This window comes from Lolium rigidum, chromosome 1 (genome assembly GCF_022539505.1).
Source record: "Lolium rigidum isolate FL_2022 chromosome 1, APGP_CSIRO_Lrig_0.1, whole genome shotgun sequence".
Taxonomy (NCBI): Eukaryota; Viridiplantae; Streptophyta; class Magnoliopsida; order Poales; family Poaceae; genus Lolium; species Lolium rigidum.
Window position 1 is genome coordinate 293,727,689 of NC_061508.1, and position 18,318 is coordinate 293,746,006.

General features: G+C 47.3%; 1 protein-coding gene across 1 annotated transcript; it reads right to left on the bottom strand.

The window, feature by feature from the left end:
- Window positions 1–16,510: 16,510 nt before the first annotated feature.
- On the bottom strand, window positions 16,511–18,062 carry LOC124660332 (7-deoxyloganetin glucosyltransferase-like). The gene is made up of 2 exons (XM_047198142.1): window positions 17,510–18,062; window positions 16,511–17,415 (listed from the first exon to the last, which is right to left on the bottom strand). The coding sequence occupies exons 1-2, from the start codon at window positions 18,060–18,062 to the stop codon at window positions 16,511–16,513; spliced, it is 1,458 nt and encodes a 485-aa protein (XP_047054098.1).
- Window positions 18,063–18,318: the final 256 nt, after the last annotated feature.

Here is an 18,318-nt window from a genome sequence, read left to right on the forward strand (position 1 = left end):
TAGACTGTGGCATAGACTTTGGCATGTCATGTTATATGTTATTCTTATCATATGCCTAGTAGTTATTGTTGTAGCATGAATTGTCTCAAATATGTGAGAGTGCATATTGTGCCATTGAAAGAATCATGTTTTGTTTCCATCATACAAAGCATAATATTGTGGTATTCTCCTTTGATGCTTTATTGGGTTGACTTGGCACATGTTTACATCATGTTATGACTACAAACCAGTCTACTAAAGCTTTTATGATCATTTATTTTTTGACTTGTAATATTAATTTATACTTTGATTAATAATGTTTTGTCGCTATGCATGATTATGGACATTATTGTTCTCTTAGTTGGTCGCTCCCAGTCTTTTGCTAGCATTCGCCTATACTGCGTATGAGCTCTACTCGTGCATCCAACCACCAAAAACCAAAGTTTTCTATTGTGTCAACCATACATACTTATATGTGGTATTTCACCGCCAGTCCAAAGTGAATTGCTTGTGTGCTACCTTTAAAGTGTCAAACATTATTTCCTGTTTTGTGTTTTGTTTTAGCTCATGAGGAAGTATTGAATAGTTTATTGTCTTTTCATGACTTCATTTCGTGACTAACATGAATAAAGTGATGGTCCTTAATATTGCAAAAAGAGCAACGCAACCGGGTGCCCATCCCCAAAAAAATGTAAAATAAACAAATAATGCTCCGCACATAATGTACTGGCGAGATTCTAAATAATGGTGTGCATTATATTGGAGAACTAAACGGGAGCTGCTCTTGAGGTCACTATATGAAAAGATGATAGATCATTTGATGCCATTCGTTGATATAGACATGCATAGCTCTCAAAATATATATTTTCAACTTCTCTATTGCATTCAAAATAAAAAGCCCTAGCACATGAGTAATCTTGGTTCCCTCTGCGCAGGGCCTTTCTTTTACTTTTATGTTGAGTCTTCATCTTCCTGCTTTATGCACCAATTAAGAGAGCATAGTTGTCATTTTGAGTATAATGTGCATAGTACCAAAATTTATTATTGATTTATTCATGATTATGCTATTGCTTGTTCTCAAATTACTTGTATCTAATCACCCTTTGAACTTTGAAGGTGTCCTGTGATACGCGTAAAGCACACGTCCGTTGGGAACCCCAAGTGGAAGGTATGATGCGTACAGAAGCAAGTTTCCCTCAGTAAGAAACCAAGGTTTATCGAACCAGTAGGAGCCAAGAAGCACGTTGAAGGTTGATAGCGGCGAAGTGTAGTGCGGCGCAACACCAGGGATTCCGGCGCCAACGTGCGTGGAACCTGCACAACACAATCAAAGTACTTTGCCCCAACGTAACAGTGAGGTTGTCAATCTCACCGGCTTGCTGTAAACAAAGGATTAAATGTATTGTGTGGAAGATGATGGTTGTTTGCGAAGAACAGTAAAGAACAATTGCAGTAGATTGTATTTCAGATGTAAAGAATGGACCGGGGTCCACAGTTCACTAGTGGTGTCTCTCCCATAAGATAAATAGCATGTTGGGTGAACAAATTACAGTTGGGCAATTGACAAATAAAGAAGGCATAACAATGCACATACATATATCATGATGAGTACTATGCGATTTAATCAGGGCATTACGACAAAGTACATAGACCGCTATCCAACATGCATCTATGCCTAAATAATCCACTTTCAGGTTATCATCCGAACCCCTTCCGGTATTAAGTTGTAAACAACAGACAATTGCATTAAGTATGGTGCGTAATGTAATCAACACAAATATCGTTAGACAAAGCATTGATGTTTTATCCCTAGTGGCAACAAGCACATCCACAACCTTAGAACTTTCGTCACTTGTCCCGCATTCAATGGAGGCATGAACCCACTATCGAGCATAAATACTTCCTCTTGGAGTTACAAGTATCAACTTGGCCAGAGCCTCTACTAGCAACGGAGAGCATGCAAGAACATAAACAACATATATGATAGATTGATAATCAACTTGACATAGTATTCAATATTCATCGGATCCCAACTAACACAACATGTAGCATTACAAATAGATGATCTTGATCATGATAGGCAGCTCACAAGATCTAACATGATCGCACAATGAGGAGAAGACGACCATCTAGCTACTGCTATGGATCCATAGTCCAGGGGTAAACTACTCACACATCGATCCGGAGGCGATCATGGCGATGAAGAGCCCTCCGGGAGATGATTCCCCTCTCCGGCAGGGTGCCGGAGGCGATCTCCTGAATCCCCCAAGATGGGATTGGCGGTGGCGGCGTCTCTGGAAGGTTTTCCGTATCGTGGCTCTCGGTACTGGGGGTTTCGCGACGAAGACTTTAAGTAGGCGGAAGGGCAGGTCAGGGGGCGCCACGAGGGGCCCACACGCTAGGGCCGCGCGGCCAGGGCCTGGGCCGCGCCGCCCTGTTGTGTGGCCGCCTCGTCGCCCCACTTCGTTTCCCCTTCGGACTTCTGGAAGCTTCGTGGAAAAATAGGACCCTGGGCGTTGATTTCGTCCAATTCCGAGAATATTTCCTTAATAGGATTTCTGAAACCAAAAACAGCGAAAACGAGCAATCGGCTCTTCGGCATCTCGTCAATAGGTTAGTGCCGGAAAATGCATAAATATGACATATAATGTGTATAAAACATGTGAGTATCATCATAAAAGTAGCATGGAACATAAGAAATTATAGATACGTTTGGGACGTATCAAACATCCCCAAGCTTAGTTCCTACTCGCCCTCGAGTAGGTAAACGATAACAAAGATAATTTCTGAAGTGACATGCTATCATAATCTTGATCAATACTATTGTAAAGCACATGAGATGAATGCAGCGATTCGAAGCAATGATGAAGATAATGAGTAAACAAATGAATCATATAGCAAAGACTTTTCATGAATAATACTTTCAAGACAAGCATCAATAAGACTTGCATAACAGTTAACTCATAAGCAATAAATTCTTAGTAGAAAGCTTTGAAACAACACAAAGGAAGATATAAGTTTCAGCGGTTTCTTTCAACTTCAACATGTATATCTCATGGATAATTGTCAACACAAAGTAATATAACAAGTGCAATAGGTAAACATGTAAGAATCAATGCACACAGTTTACACAAGTGTTTGCTTCTAAGATAGAAAGAAGTAGGTAAACTGACTCAACAGTAAAGTAGAAGAATGGCCCTTCGCAGAGGGAAGCATGGATTACTATTTTTGTGCTAGAGCTTTTCATTTTGAAAACAAGAAACAATTTTGTCAACGGTAGTAATAAATCATATGTGTTATATATAAGATATCCTATAAGTTGCAAGCCTCATGCATAGTATACTAATAGTGCCCGCACCTTGTCCTAATTAGCTTGGATTAACACGGATTATTATTGCATAACATATGTTTCAACCAAGTGTCACAAAGGGGTACCTCTATGCCGCCTGTACAAGGGTCTAAGGAGAAGGTTCGCATTGGATTTCTCGCTTTTGATCATTCTCAACTTAGACACCCATACCGGGACAACATAGACAACAGATAATGGACTCCTCTTTTAATGCTTAAGCATTCAACAACAAGTAATATTCTCATAAGAGATTGAGGTTTTGTGTCCAAACTGAAACTTCCACCATGATTCATGGCTTTAGTTAGCGGCCCAATGTTCTTCTCTAACAATATGCATACTCAAACCATTTGATCTTGAAAATCGCCCTTACTTCAGACAAGACGAACATGCATAGCAACTCACATGATATTCAACAAAGGTAAAAGTTGATGGCGTCCCCGAAACATGGTTACCGCTCAACAAGCAACTTATTAAGAAATAAGATACATAAGTACATATTCTTCACCACAATAGTTTTTAAGGCTATTTTCCCATGAGCTATGTATTGTAAAGGCAAAGAATAGAATTTTAAAGGTAGCACTCAAGTAATGTACTTTGGAATGGCAGAGAAATACCATGTGGTAGGTAGGTATGGTGGACACAAATGGCATAGTATTTGGCTCAAGGATTTGGATAAACGAGAAGAATCCCTCTCAATACAAGGCTAGGCTAGCAAGGTTGTTTGAAGCAAACTCAAGTATAAAATGGTACAACAAGACTCACATATGAACATATTGTAAGCATTATAAGACTTTACATCGTCTCCTTGTTGTTCAAACACCTCAACCAGAAAATATCTAGACTTTAGAGAAACTAATCATGCAAACCAAATTTTAACAAGCTCTATGTAGTTCTTCATTAATAGGTGCAAAGTACATGATGCAAGAGCTTAACCATGATCTATATGAGCACAACAATTGCCAAGTATCAAATTATTCAAGTCATTATACCATTTACCACATGCGGCATTTTCCGTTTCCAACCATATATCAATGAACGAAGTAGTTCAACCTTCGCAATGAACATTAAAGATAAAGCTAAGAACACATGTGTTCATACGAAAAAGCGGAGCGTGTCTCTCTCCCACACAATTAATGCTAGGATCCGACTTTATTCAAAAAAAACAAAAATAAAAGCAAACAGACGCTCCAAGTAAAGCACATAAGATGTGACTGAATAAAAATATAGTTTCACTAGAGGTGACCTGATAAGTTGTCGATGAAGAAGGGGATGCCTTGGGCATCCCCAAGCTTAGATGCTTGAGTCTTCTTAAAATATGCAGGGATGAACCACGGGGCATCCCCAAGCTTAGACTTTTCACTCTTCTTGATCATATTGTATCATCCTCCTCTCTTGACCCTTGAAAACTTCCTCCACACCAAACTCAAAACAAACTCATTAGAGGGTTAGTGCATAATTGAAAATTCATATATTCAGAGGTGACATAATCATTCTTAACACTTCTGGACATTTGCCCAAAACTACTGAAAGTTAATGGAACAAAGAAATCCATCAAACATAGCAAAACAGGCAATGCGAAATAAAAGGCAGAGTCTGTCAAAACAGAACAGTCCGTAAAGACGAATTTTCCAGGGGCACTTAACTTGCTCAGATGAAAATGCTCAAATTGAATGAAAGTTGCGTACATATTTAAGGATCACGCACGTAAATTGGCAGATTTTTCTGAGTTACCTACAGAAAACCCTGCCCAAATTCGTGACAGCAAGAAATCATGTTTACGCACGATAATCCAAATCTAGTATTGACTTTACTATCAAAGACTTTACTTGGCACAACAATGCAATAAAATAAAGATAAGGAGAGTTTGCTACAGTAGTAACAACTTCCAAGACTCAAATATAAAACAAAAGTGCAGAAGTAAAATGATGGGTTGTCTCCCATAAGCGCTTTTCTTTAACGCCTTTCAGCTAGGCGCAGAAAGTGTGAATCAAGTATTATCAAGAGATGAAGCATCAACATTATTACCTCGGGCTTTACGCCTACCCTTCTTACTCTTTTTCTTACTCTTTGGTTTAGGGAATACATGTCTGCCTCCCGGTGCAGAGGTGAATTTTAGGGTACCTTCTCCCACATCTATGATTGCTCCCAATAATTTCAGCAGGGATCTTCCAAGTGTGATTTGTCTTGTTCCTACACATTCAATAACAAGATAAGCAGTGGATACCGTTCTTCCAAGAATGGTTGTGTGCACACATTCGGCTATTCCCTTAGGAATTATGACAGATTTATCGATAAGAGTTACTCCTTCTCCACCTTCAACGAGTCCCCAAAGTGTCAAAGATTCATAAATACTCTTAGGCATAAGGCAAAATTCAGACATAATATCACAATGGGCATGAAAAGTTTCACCACCAATAATAACTTTAATAGTAGGGTCCCACATTGAAGGTTCAGAGTTCACTAAAACTTGATCAAGACGGTTACGAACATAACTATAATTTTCTTTCAAGCAAAATGCACTTGTCTCAAGAGTGTTTAATCTATTATAAATGCTAATAAGAGCTGAATCAAAGTTATTAGCTGAACTATGTGATGCAACCAATTTCTTTATGGCATTAAAAGCTCGATCCCCATCGCAATGAAGGAAATCTCCTCCCACTACAGCATCCAAGGCATATCTATAGCGAATGTGTTTTTGATATGGAGAACAAGACAGTAAATAAAGTAAAACTAGCAACTAATTTTTTTGTGTGTTTTGTTTTAGTGCAGCAAACAAAGTAGTAAATGAAGTAAAGCAAAGCAAGACAAAAACGAAGTAAAGAGATTGGAAGTGGAGACTCCCCTTGCAGCGTGTCTTGATCTCCCCGGCAACGGCGCCAGAAATTTAGCTTCCTGGCATTTATGCTTTGCTACTTCATAAAGGATAAGCTGAGTACCACTTTGCTATGTTTTCTCTATGCTTAAAAACAAACAGTTGGTTTCAGTGCATAATTATTCATGATCCTTTGTTTGAGTTACTTTTCATGTTATAACATAGTTGCTAAGTTCTATTATTAGAATTATATCTATCATGCATATGTTTAGAGTACTTTGACCCGTTTCACAATGCTTTTACAATAACTTGATCGAGATTGTGTTGGCTTCATGTCACCTCAATTTTTTTTATCACTTACCTACTCGAGGATGAGCAGGAGTTAAGCTTGGGGATGCTCATACGTTGCAAACGTATCTATAATTTTTGATTCTCCATGCTTGTTTTACACCAATTTATATATGTTTTGTTTACACTTCATTGCACTTTTATACATTTTCCGGCGCTAACCTATTGACAAGATGCCACAGTGTCATTTCCCTGTTTTCTGCTATTTTGTATTTCAGAAAAGTATTACCAGATATATTTTCAGAATTGGACGAAACAAAAGCCGAAATTCTTATTTTACCGTAATGAAGATGGAGTCCAGAGGAGAGACGAAGGGGTGTCACAGGGCAGCCACACTTTCCCTTGGCGCGGCCCAACCCCTGGCCGCGCCATGGGGTAATGTGGGCCCCCAGGCGTCCACCGACCTCGCCCTTTCGTCTATTTATTCATGATTTACGAAAAACCTAAATATCCAAGCCTCCATCAATGAAAAGTTCCATCGCGGCCGCCATCGCCGACCCTAGCTCGGGAGGGTTCTGAAGCTCTTGCCGGCACCCTGCCGGAGGGGGAGATCATCACCGGAGGCATCTGCATCGCCATGCCCACGTCCGAAGTGATGCGTGAGTAGTTCATCCCTAAACTACGGGTCCATAGCAGTAGCTAGATTGTTGTCTTCTCCAATTTGTGCCTCATGTTTAGATCTTGTGAGCTGCCTATCATAATCAAGATCATCTTTATGTAATGCTACATGTTGTGTTTGTTGGGATCCGATGAATATTGAATACTATGTTGAGATTAATTATATACTTGTCATATGTTATTCATGATCTTGCATGCTCTCCGTTGCTAGTAGATGCTTTGGCCAAGTAAATACTTGTAACTCCAATAGAGAGTATTTATGCTCGATAGTGGGTTCATGCCTCTAGTTTTCTGGAAGAGTGGCAATAACTTCTAAGATTGTAGATTTGGTATTGCTACTAGGGATAAAACAACAATGTTTTATTTAAGGATAATTCTATTGTTTACTTTACACGCATTGCTTAACGTGATAATGTGTTGCTTGCAACTTAATACTGGAAGGTTATTTAAGGATAATTCCACTGTAAACAAACATCTCTTTCCACACCATACATTTAATCCTTTGTGTTCAGCAAAACCGGTGAGATTGACAACCTCACTGTAAGTTGGGGCAAAGTATTTTGGTTGTGTTGTGTGCAGGTTCCACGTTGTTGCTGACGCCGGTAGTGCGTCCTGCCACAAGTCAGTTAGCAACACCTTCTGAAGTCACACTTTTCTCCTACTGGTCGATTAAACATTTGTTTCTTACTGAGGGAAAACTTGCTACTGTGCTCATCATACCTTCCTCTTGCGGTTCCCCAACTGTGTGCAATCTGCGCTCATCAAAGAGCAACCCACAACAGCTAAGTAGCTCGGCTAAAAAGATTAGCGGTTGACAGGCATGTCGCAATACCAGAACTGACCTTGTCGCCGCCCTTAACGCCGCAAAGCGAAGATTCATCAGTAGGGTCGCGCTCGCTCGACTAGCCCTACGGGCCATAGCAATCGATTGATGCTACGCTATACAACATCCAACCGCCCTCCTCTACCTTAGGACTGGTGACTTGTAAAGCTAAGTATTGCGACCGGGAGCTCCGCAAAATGGACCCACGGCTCGTTAAGGAAAAACACCAAAACAAGAACCTCCTTCGGGGTCACCACGCGACTGGTCAATCAGACCACGACGAGCGGCTTGCTCCCTAACAACGCAGTTCAATCACCCCTCTCCTCTACCTTTGGAGCAGCGACTCGCAAAACGACTACGTACTGCGACTGGGGACTTCGCAAAACGAACACCCAGCTCGAACAAGAAAACAATCAAGACGAGTGCCTCCATTGGGGTCGCCTAGTGACTGGCCCCTCGAGTCACGACGAGCAGGCACGCTAACTAAAAAACAGCGAGTCACACATAGAAAATCCCCGCAGTCGTCCACGACAATTAGAGTCTAGCACTCGGAGACTTAGCCAAAATCATAAGGTAGAAAATCTTTCCATAGGAAAAAGCATATTATTATTATTACTCAAAAAAGTTGTTTATTACAGGATAACGGGGGAGGGGGGCATTCCCCCGAGATTACAAGACATTCTACTTCGAAGCACTTGGCCGCGGATCAGAAACCCTCTCCACACCATCCTCACTATGAGTAAACTTCGGCACATACTTCATGACGGGATACGTCATCAGCTGCTTAGTCGCAGCGGCATGGAACAAGAACTCGGCGGGGAAGTCTCGAGGCTTCTCCTCGCCCTGATCCTTCTCAGCATCCTCTGGAGCGGGCTGGCTCGTTATGTGCGACTCCAAGTCGGCCACAACGAAGACTCGGTCGGCATACGGCTGGACCAAGGCCATCAGCCGCAGCACCTCCACCACATGAAACTCGCCAGTTTCAGAGGGGAAGCCCGCCGTCACCTCCTCCACATCAAACCCCTCAGAGTAATGGGCAAGAACCATGCTCAAAGCCATGGTAATGCCCACCCAGCATGACGAACGGCGCAACCAGTCAACGATGGCGGGGACGTCAGACACGGCCTTGAACACCGAAGGAGCCTAATGGGGGATCCGCTCCTGCGGACTCAAGTACTGCAGAGCCTCCAGGATGTCCACCGCGCATTGGATGATGCGGGTCGTCGCTGTTTCTAGGTACTCGCGTGGAGTCGTGGTCTCCACGAAGTCGTAGGCCCCTGCAAAGGAGAAACAACAACCAAGTTAGCAACCAAAAGACAACTCGGGACTCGCCATGCTCGGGGACTCGCCGCCCAAGCGGACTCTCCATGCTCGGGGACTCGCCGCCCAAGTGGACTTGCCACGCTCGGGGACTCGCCCGATCAAGCTCGTCAAGCAAACATAAAAACCAAGGAGGGCGCACAAAGACTTACCTAGGAGCTGCAGCGACATCTCCCGGACGAACGCCTCGAAGGAGGTCTTCTCCTTCTACAGTGCCAAGATTGTTCCGCCCGACGCCTCCTTCTCTGCAGCAAGCTCGGCGTCGTGCTTCTTCTTCCATGCAGCCAGTTGCTTTTGAGCCGCGGTGGTCGCCGTGCACGCCTCATCCCTCTACTTCAGCTCCGCGGCAAGCTTGCCCTTGTGCTCAGCGATGACGTCCTCAAGTTCCTTGTTCTTGTCATTCAGGACTTGAGTGAGGTCCATCACCTCCGATTCGGATCGCTTGGCAGCCGCTTCAGTCGCAGTCGCCCGCTCCTCGACCTCCCTCAGGAGAGATTCCTTTCTCATGCGCCTCTGCTACAGATACAAAGCAACTGAGGACATTGGACTCACGTAAAGCAAAGGACAAAGGACAACAAAGAGACAACTTACTGCCAATGGAAATAAGTGCGTGATTCTTTTTCGCCGCCTCCTCCACAAGCGCATTCAGGTGCTTAATCTCAACACCCAAGGACTTCATCTCGGCCTACCAAGTCAACAAAGAAAATCAAATAAGAAAGTCAGTCGTCTGGCTCCGAAAATAAAGAGACTCGACTCGCCCTTCCAGCCCAAGTCAACCCTCGGGTACTGGGGGGATGACATACTCTACGAACAAACACTTACCACATGAAGATTGCCGAGAGCTTTGTGCATCTCGGCGAATGTCAAGGAGGCCATGGGCATCTGGGTAGCAGTACGCAACACCTCCTCCTCCTCTGGGCGGGGAGCGTGCATGGCGACCTCCGTAAACGCCGTGCCCACCTCCGGCGCAAGGGGATCATCGGCCTGCGCAGTATCAACGGTCAGCTTCGATCACAGCTCCTTCAGCGACACCGTCGACACCGCGCCGGGACCCCTTGGTGCCTTACCCTCCTTGGGGCGACTCGTTCTTTGCTTGCCGAAGTCGCTACATCTGGCGACTCGGCCTCGGCGTCCCTCGAAGCTTTCGCCACCGCGGCCTCGGTCGTCCTCTTCACTGCCTCAGCCTCGGCGACCTTCTTCGCGGCCTCGGCATCGGCAGCCTCCTTTGCCACAGTCGCTTCTGCCTGCGCCTCTGCCGCTCCGCTGGCGGTCTTCGTGGTCGCCACGGCCTCGTCGGCCACCTTCTTTGCTTCGGCGGCCTTCTTCGCTTCAGCCGCCTTCGTCGCGGCCGCCCCGCGCGCGGGCGCGACATTCTTCAGGATCTTCTGCTTCGCCCTGCCAGGACGCGATCGTCGGATCGACTTCCTCAACGACAAGCAAAATTGAGAAACACGAACTTACTTCACGATGGAGTGCGTCGTCACGCCAGGTGAACTCGCTCCTCCGCCCTGAGCGCAGCCCCGAGCGGGCGCTGGAGCACCATCCCACCCTCCATGATGGTCTGGTGCAGCCGCTTGGGCTGCGGTTCATCGGGCCGGTCGGTGGCCATCCTCCCCTCCAGCGCAGAGCTTGTCTCCTCCTCCTCTTCCTCAACGTTTTCCTCCCGCGACGTCTACGAGGAGGAAGCCGCCCCTCTCTTCGCACCACGGGCGCGACCCGTATCTTCTTGGTTGAACGCCTCGGAGTCCAACTCCGTGCGCTCGCCCTCCTCCTCCTACTCCTCCTCCTCCTCATCCTCCTAGCCGGCGATCATCTTCGGGCTCTCCTTCCTAGCAAGCGGGGGTAGATGATTGGCGACCTTGCACCACCTCTGCATCAAAACCAAAGGATGAGTAACCCTCAGAAAACCCCGGCCACTCATCCCGAGAAAAGTGAGTCGTCACGTACCTCCGGCGCGGGCTTGTCCATCGAGAAGGGTTGCAGCTCCGCGTCGAACAAGGTGAACGTCGCCGTGGTGATTTTGGAGAATGCCTTCTGGTACTCGGCCTCGGTCCACTCTGCTGCGGTGGTGCGGGTGCAGTCGTTCAGCCCCGTGTACTCCCACATGTAGTGGCCTCAGCATCGTAGGTGCACCAGTCGCATGGCAAGCCAACAATTGTATAGGTTGACCGCCGTCAAACCGGAGTACTTCAGCGACTGGATCGCCGCCCGCATCTCCTTCACAACCTCCTCCTACTCGCACGGCAGGTACCACACGTTCAGTCACCGCGCGACACACTTGGTTTAGGCGAGTACTGCAAAATGGGGACATCGCCCTTCGACACGTGCTCCTTGATGTAGAACCAGTACTTGCGCCACTGGTCCTTCGCTTTCTTCGAGAGCGCCATGTCGATGAAGGCCTCCCTGGGCTTCACCTGGAAGGTGATCCCGCCGTTCGGAATGAGCGACTGATCGCTATTGCTCACCCGGGCCGCCCTGGCATGGAAGATGGAGACGCACAGAGGGAAATAGGGTGGGCAGCCCAAGTAGCACTCGCACAACGCCACAAATAGAGAGATATATTGGACATTATGGGGGCTGAAGTGGGAGATCTTGATGTTATAAAATGCAGCAGCTGGCGCAGGAATGGCGAGGTCGGCACCGCGAAGCCGCGACCGAAGATGCTCATGAATATCACGAACTCCCCCGTCCACGGCAGCGGCTCTATCTCGTTCGCCGCCGGCACCCTCCATCTCTCGCGGTTCATCTCATGGATTATACCGGCGGAGATGTACGGGATCAGCTCCTCCTTGGTAACCTTGGACCTCATCCACCCCTTCGCCGCCATCACGATCACTGGAGCTCGAAGGAATGAAGGCAGGAGGATTGCGGGCGAGATGGAAGGAGAAGAAGGAAGTGGGGCTAAGTGGTCTGTACTAGGTCACGGTCGGCCTTTTATAAAGCCTCACTCACCTCGGATAAGGAAGGCTATCCACCGTTTGAATCCGCCTCGGAATCGGCGCCTGGAAATCAACGGCCCAAATTCGTGGCGGTGTTAATTGCGCGGCTGTTAACTAGCCGTTACCCATCACGTCAGGCCCAGCGGTCAACGGTGACGCAACAGCTCGCGCCTCGGTCAACGTGAAACTAGCCGTTGGGACTTCCACGTATGTCCTCTGGACGATTCGCGCCGAGTGACATGCGTCGATTGGCTTACACCGACTGGCTTACGCCGAGTGGTTTTCCCCAACTGACATACGCCGACTGACCAACGTTGACTAGCCCACGCCGACTGGACAACTCCGACTGCCTAATTTCAACTAAGGATTGGTGTCCTGTTTGTTTCTTCTGTTTCAGGAGCTTGCCGCCGATTCGCCTCGACCCATCGCCAAGCCTCTCCGTGCCTTGTTGCCTCAAGCTCGCGCCGAATCCACGACGCGCTCGGGGACTACTGATGGGGATATGCCCAAGGGGGTACACCATTAGTCTCACTCGCCGCAGGAGAGAATGCCCAAGAACGGGTCCAGTCGGCTAGGGCGACTGGGCCTAGAACCCTAAAGCGACTGGGCTAAAACCCCGGAGGTGGCGATTGGACTGGAGGCCCGGGCGACTGAAGCGTAGCTTCCTTGGGCGCGGGATAACGAATCCCGACCTTATAGCAAGTGATATGATTCAGACTTATCAGCTTGTAAACCCTAGATAGGGGGTGCCTATATAAACCCCCGACTAAACCCTAGAAGACACACAATCTGAGATCGCATCTCACCGCCATTGCTCTTGGCGATAAGCCGACTGAGCCCCCCCATTCTAATCTGCACTGAGCATTAGATCTAGCAGGACGTAGGCCTTTTACTCCCCGGAGGGGCTGAACCTGGGTAAAATCTTCCGTCTTGTGCACCTCACTCCGCAGATGGCTACGTCAGCTTGCCCCCGCATCAACGAAGTGTTGCACCCTGTAGCATCTGTCGTGGTCACATCCACGACAGAACACCATCGGCACATGGTGTTATAAAAGAACATCGTCATCACAATTATCTTCGATTACAAGTACGACTAACCCGACAGAGGTCAAGGACATCATAATTAATTACAAAGCAAGCATCGCACCATGTGCATGAATATTCGACGTCTTCTTGAAATTCTGATCTTCATACCCCTTGATCAGTTTGGGTCCGCAAATTTGCTTCGGTACCTGCCTCCATTCTGGTGACTATAATCGAAGCTGGGCACCTTGCGACGGGGTAATATTGGTGAAGCTCCACGTCGGCTTTAGCAATTAATTCCAAATCAAGCGTCGGATAACGAGCTAGCACGAAGGCAAATACAAGCTCAACTCCAGCGAGAAGTTCCTTGCATATCAGAGCATGAACTCTGACTGGATTCTTGAATCTAGCCATCAAAGCCAATAGAGTTGAAGGGGATGGATCGAGAGGAAACATGGTTTTCCACACCATGGCTAGTTTTGCATGGCATTTATCAAAGAAACCACGCACATGCTCGACCCGATACTTAAACTTGGCTACAATTGCAGCTTTTGACCTATTGGTCCATATTTTGCTCTGTGGTTGCGATAGGTCAGTCATGGTTTTGATCTTATCATGAACACGCTTATTTTCTTCCAGTGTGTTCAAATCAGTGAATGTCTAAGAGAAAGGAAAATCAAGTTATCAAAAAGAGAGAGAATCAGAAGAGCTTAAAGGAGAAAAAACATCAATGACTTACTATTTAGGCTTTTAGTGGCTTTCTGCAGCTCGTCTAAAGCATATTAATGGTCTGACCCACACCCCACACTTAGCAATGGCGCACCAAGCATAGGTGCACCACTGCTATTTGACGTAGTAGTGACACACCTATGCTGGGTGCACCATTGCTAAGTGTGGGGTGCGGGTATAGATATGGGTAGGAGCTACCAGTGGCGCACCACATATAGGTGTGCCACAAGTAAATTCCCACCACACACACACACCCTCCCCCCTGTGGATCGCCTTTTAGGTTTTGGAAAAAATAAAAGAAATAGATAGAAATTTCAAAAATAAAATCATTCGAGATTCCCATGTATTATGTCACCTAGTTTTAATAAGAATTAAAAAAATATGAATTTCGACTTTTTTTTGCAAAATTGCGTCATGTATCAGTAAAACGGGATTTTTGGTTGCATACTACCTCTGATGAAAATATTTTTTATATCAAAATGTATCTACACAAAATTTCCTATCCGAATTCAAAGACCTTTGGTCATTTAGCCAAAAATTGGATTCAGAAAATTCAAAACAGAAATAGGACTTTTTTAATGTTTTACATTTCGGGCAGAAATTTCAAAAAAAGGAAAAAATATATCAGTGGCGCACCCATGCATTGGTGCGCCACTGGTAAGTTCCCGCCCACGAAATTTGAAATGTGGCCCTTATCTCCACTCTCCTCCTCCTCCTCCTCTACTATTACTCCACTTCATCCTCCTCCTCTACTCCTCCTCCAACTTCTTCTCCCTCCTCCTCCTCCTCCTCCACATCCTCCTCTACTCCGGCCAACTCCTCCACTCCGACGTCCTCCACATCCTTCTCCTCCACCTTCTCCAACTCCGGCCACCACCTCCTCCTCCTCCTCCTCCTCACCTTCTTATTCTCCTCCTCCACTCCTCCTCCTCCTCCTCCTCCTCCTCCATCTTCTCCAACTCCGGCCACCTCCTCCTCCTTCTACTCCACTCCTCCTCACCTCCTCCTTCTCCTCCTCCTCCTCCTCTTCATCCTCCATCCTCACCGACGGCTACATCCTCACCGACGCCTAGGCTATGAGCATGAACATGAACATGACAAATAATTCGGACAATAAAAACGAGCAAAAAATTTCAAAAAAATGTGCCAGATCTAGATCTAGATCTTGATCCAGATTTCAAAATTTAGCAGTGGCGCACCTACTTTTAGTCTAGTGGCGCACCTCTCACTTTTAGCAGTGACGCACCATGGAGCTAGTAGTGGCGCACTACGTGGTACGCCACTGCTAAGCCAGATAGCAATGGCGCACCACTGTTCCTCCACTACTAACAGTTAGCAGTGGCGCACCCCGGTGCGCCACTGATAGCTAAAAGAGGTGTGCCACTAATAAGTCTTTTTCTAGTAGTGAGGTAGGGAAGGCGCCATGTCCGTGTTCTTATCTTCCCTTTTTTCTGTCTCTTACTCAACACACATGGACGGTATCCAGAGAAAACCACTGCCTCGTTGTTGTGCTACATGTAGAGTAGCCAAGCTTCGGCCATCACCTCCACGGCGCCGCCATGTGCCCCTTGGGTGGGGGACATCTCCGACTTGGCGAGGTAGTGCATAGTCTCCTGCTTGTCACGCAACTTTCGTGCCGCTCGACGGCCGCCACTTTCTCCCATGCAATGCTCGGACGAACTGAAAGGCTGATGGCCAGAGGTGCAACTACGATGAATTTTTTATATTACAGTTAAAAAGGCAAAACTAAACTCTACATTTTTGGAAGAATTCATTCATAATAAACACTCGGCTGTGGGGACGAAGCTGTAAAGGTTGCGGGGCGAAACTGCATGTTGAGTGTGCGAGTGCTACCATCGGTTAACACCGGTGCTGAAACGAGCAACCGACGGTGCTGCAAGGGCCTCCTGGAGACCGTAGAAAAATGCTAAAACGATGCTACAATAGTATAATTTGTTGCTTCAATTGTTCTATGATTCTGCTACTTGAGTATAATTTTTTTGCTGCAGGCCTCCGGCTAGGTCTCTGGCAATGTCTGTGATGAGGTCGATTTTGCTACAATAGCAAAAAATGTTGCAATGGTACAATGGTAAGCTTTGCTACAATTGTTCTGCTGTGTTGCTACTTTAGTACAAAAATCTTGATACAAGGTTTCTGGTGAGGTGCCCGACAAGTCTCTGCGGAGTACGGTGCTCCGACAAAGTTTTTTGTTTTTGACACAAAGTTTATGGCTAAGTACGGTTTCCAGTGAGGTCCGCGCCCGACGGGTTTTTTTATTTTTATTTTTAGTCAAACCACTTTTACTTCAATGAAATAAAAGTGGAATTTTTTTTGCTGCGACGAAGCAAAATCAGAATTTGGCTGAAAGTGGACACGTGTAAGGCAGGTGTTGGGTGCAAATTATACTCTGCAGAATCCACTGTCCAATTCAATAATGTAATTTAATAATCCGCAGCAACACACACGGGTATCGTCTATTTTTTTATTAGCTTCGGATTCAGAGTCATCCAGCCGATCGCTGATGACCATATTATTCGGAAAGTTTGATTAAAGCACACTAGAGCAGGCTATCATGAGTCGGTAGCCTTGATGTTGATCGCCTTCACCATCTGCTGCATGTTGTCGTGCGACGTGCCACCGGCACAAACGGCTTCCTCGCCCTTCGCCTTCCACATCTCGGCGCTTCCCCTGACACCGTTCTCCACCTGCATCACCTCCCTCACACGGCGGGCAACCTGCTCCCTCCTCACCTCGTCGTCCAGCCGCGTGCCAACGCGCCACACCTCGCAGGCGTACATGCTGTTCGTGTACTGGTCCGCGAACCCCGGCCAGCACACCATCGGCACGCCCGCGGCGATGCTCTCGCACGTCGAGTTCCAGCCGTTGTGCGTCAGGAAGCAGCCCACCGCACGGTGGCGCAGGACGTGTTCCTGCGCGCACCACGTGGTCAGGCGGCACCGACCGGACACCTCCGACAGGAAATCCGGTGGCAGTCCGGCAAGGACGTCGCTGTCCCTCACCGCCCACAGGAACGGGTAGCCCGCCGCGGCGAGGCCCCACGCGAACTCGGCCATCTGCTCAGGCGTCAGCACCGCGTGGCTGCCAAAGTTGACGTACACCACGGAGTTGGGTTCCTGGGCGTCTAGCCATGGAACAAATTCGGTGTCCTTCTTCCACAGGTTGAGGCTTGTGGAGTCGCCGGCGGTAGCGTCATTGTTGATGTGATGGTGGCGGAGGAGGGAACCCAAGGGGCCAATAGTATACACGCGCGGGTACTCGGCACGGAGGGCGGAGAGGACGTCGGACTCGAGTTCATCGAAGGTGTTGAGGATGACGGCCCCGGCCTTTGCGAGGTTGCGGGTCTCCGATTCGTTGAAGCGGAGGCCGAAGCTGTCGGGGTCGTCAGTTCTACGAAGGAAGCCCGAGATGTCGCCCAGTTTTATCGGTGGCATGCCGGGGATCCAGTCGATGATGCCTTCGAGCTCGGTCTCATCTGCATAATGTCTTGAATTAATAGTGTGTTCTGACATTTTTTTTGCTTAGGATTAGCTCTAACATATTGGTAGTACTAAAATATATTTCCCAAATAGTGACAAATGAAATACCTTTGACAGGGAAATATCCTTTATCCCTGAGTTCCGGGAGCTTCATGTGTCCCATGAGAGCGCCTGCGCTGCATCCCCAGAGCGACATACTCTGGAGGCCCAGCTCACGCGCCACGTCCAGCGCGAAGCTCATCATGAACGTCGGTACCACGCATGTCACGGGCGGCACACCGGCGGTGCAGTTCAGCCGCGCGATGAGCTCTCTGAGGGGAGCAGCGCAGCGCTGGCTGACGGCCATGGACAGGCTCAGTCCATAGTCATGCGCGCCCCGTTCCGCTGCAGACAAGCCATCGGGGATCGTCTCGAACCGGAAGCCGTCGCAGCCGCGCAAGGCCTCGGCGCCATCGGTGGCCACCACGCGTTGGTGGTTGTGCTCCGTGTTCACGAAAGTCACATACACGCCCTGCAGGTACAGCAGCTTCGCGAGCTGCAGTGCCGGGTTAATGTTGCCGGGGCATGGGTACGGCACCACCACGGCATGAGGCCTCGCCGCTTGCATCATCCTTTCCATGTCCATCCCACACGGTTAACAGGAACAACTGCAAAATGTATGTAGTACGATGTGTGTTAGGGACAACCTTTGTGTGCTCTCTCATGCCTTTTATATAGAAAATGGCCCGAGGCTTTAACCGATGTTATCTCACTAGATGAGTCTAGAAATCTAATTTTGGCTTTTAATTAGCTAGTTTCTAACTTTCTATGGTTGCTATGACACGTTGGCCACATATATAAGAAGACAATCTTATTACTTGGCATTTTTATGTATGTACCAG

Excerpts from the sequence above, each read along its gene's own strand:
- LOC124660332 (XM_047198142.1), bottom strand. The coding sequence starts at position 18,062 with ATGGACATGGAAAGGATGATGCAAGCGGCGAGGCCTCATGCCGTGGTG. Across the intron at positions 17,416-17,509 it reads TATTTGGGAAATATATTTTA|GCATCATCGACTGGATCCCC; the intron begins GTACTACCAATA and ends CCGAGCTCGAAG.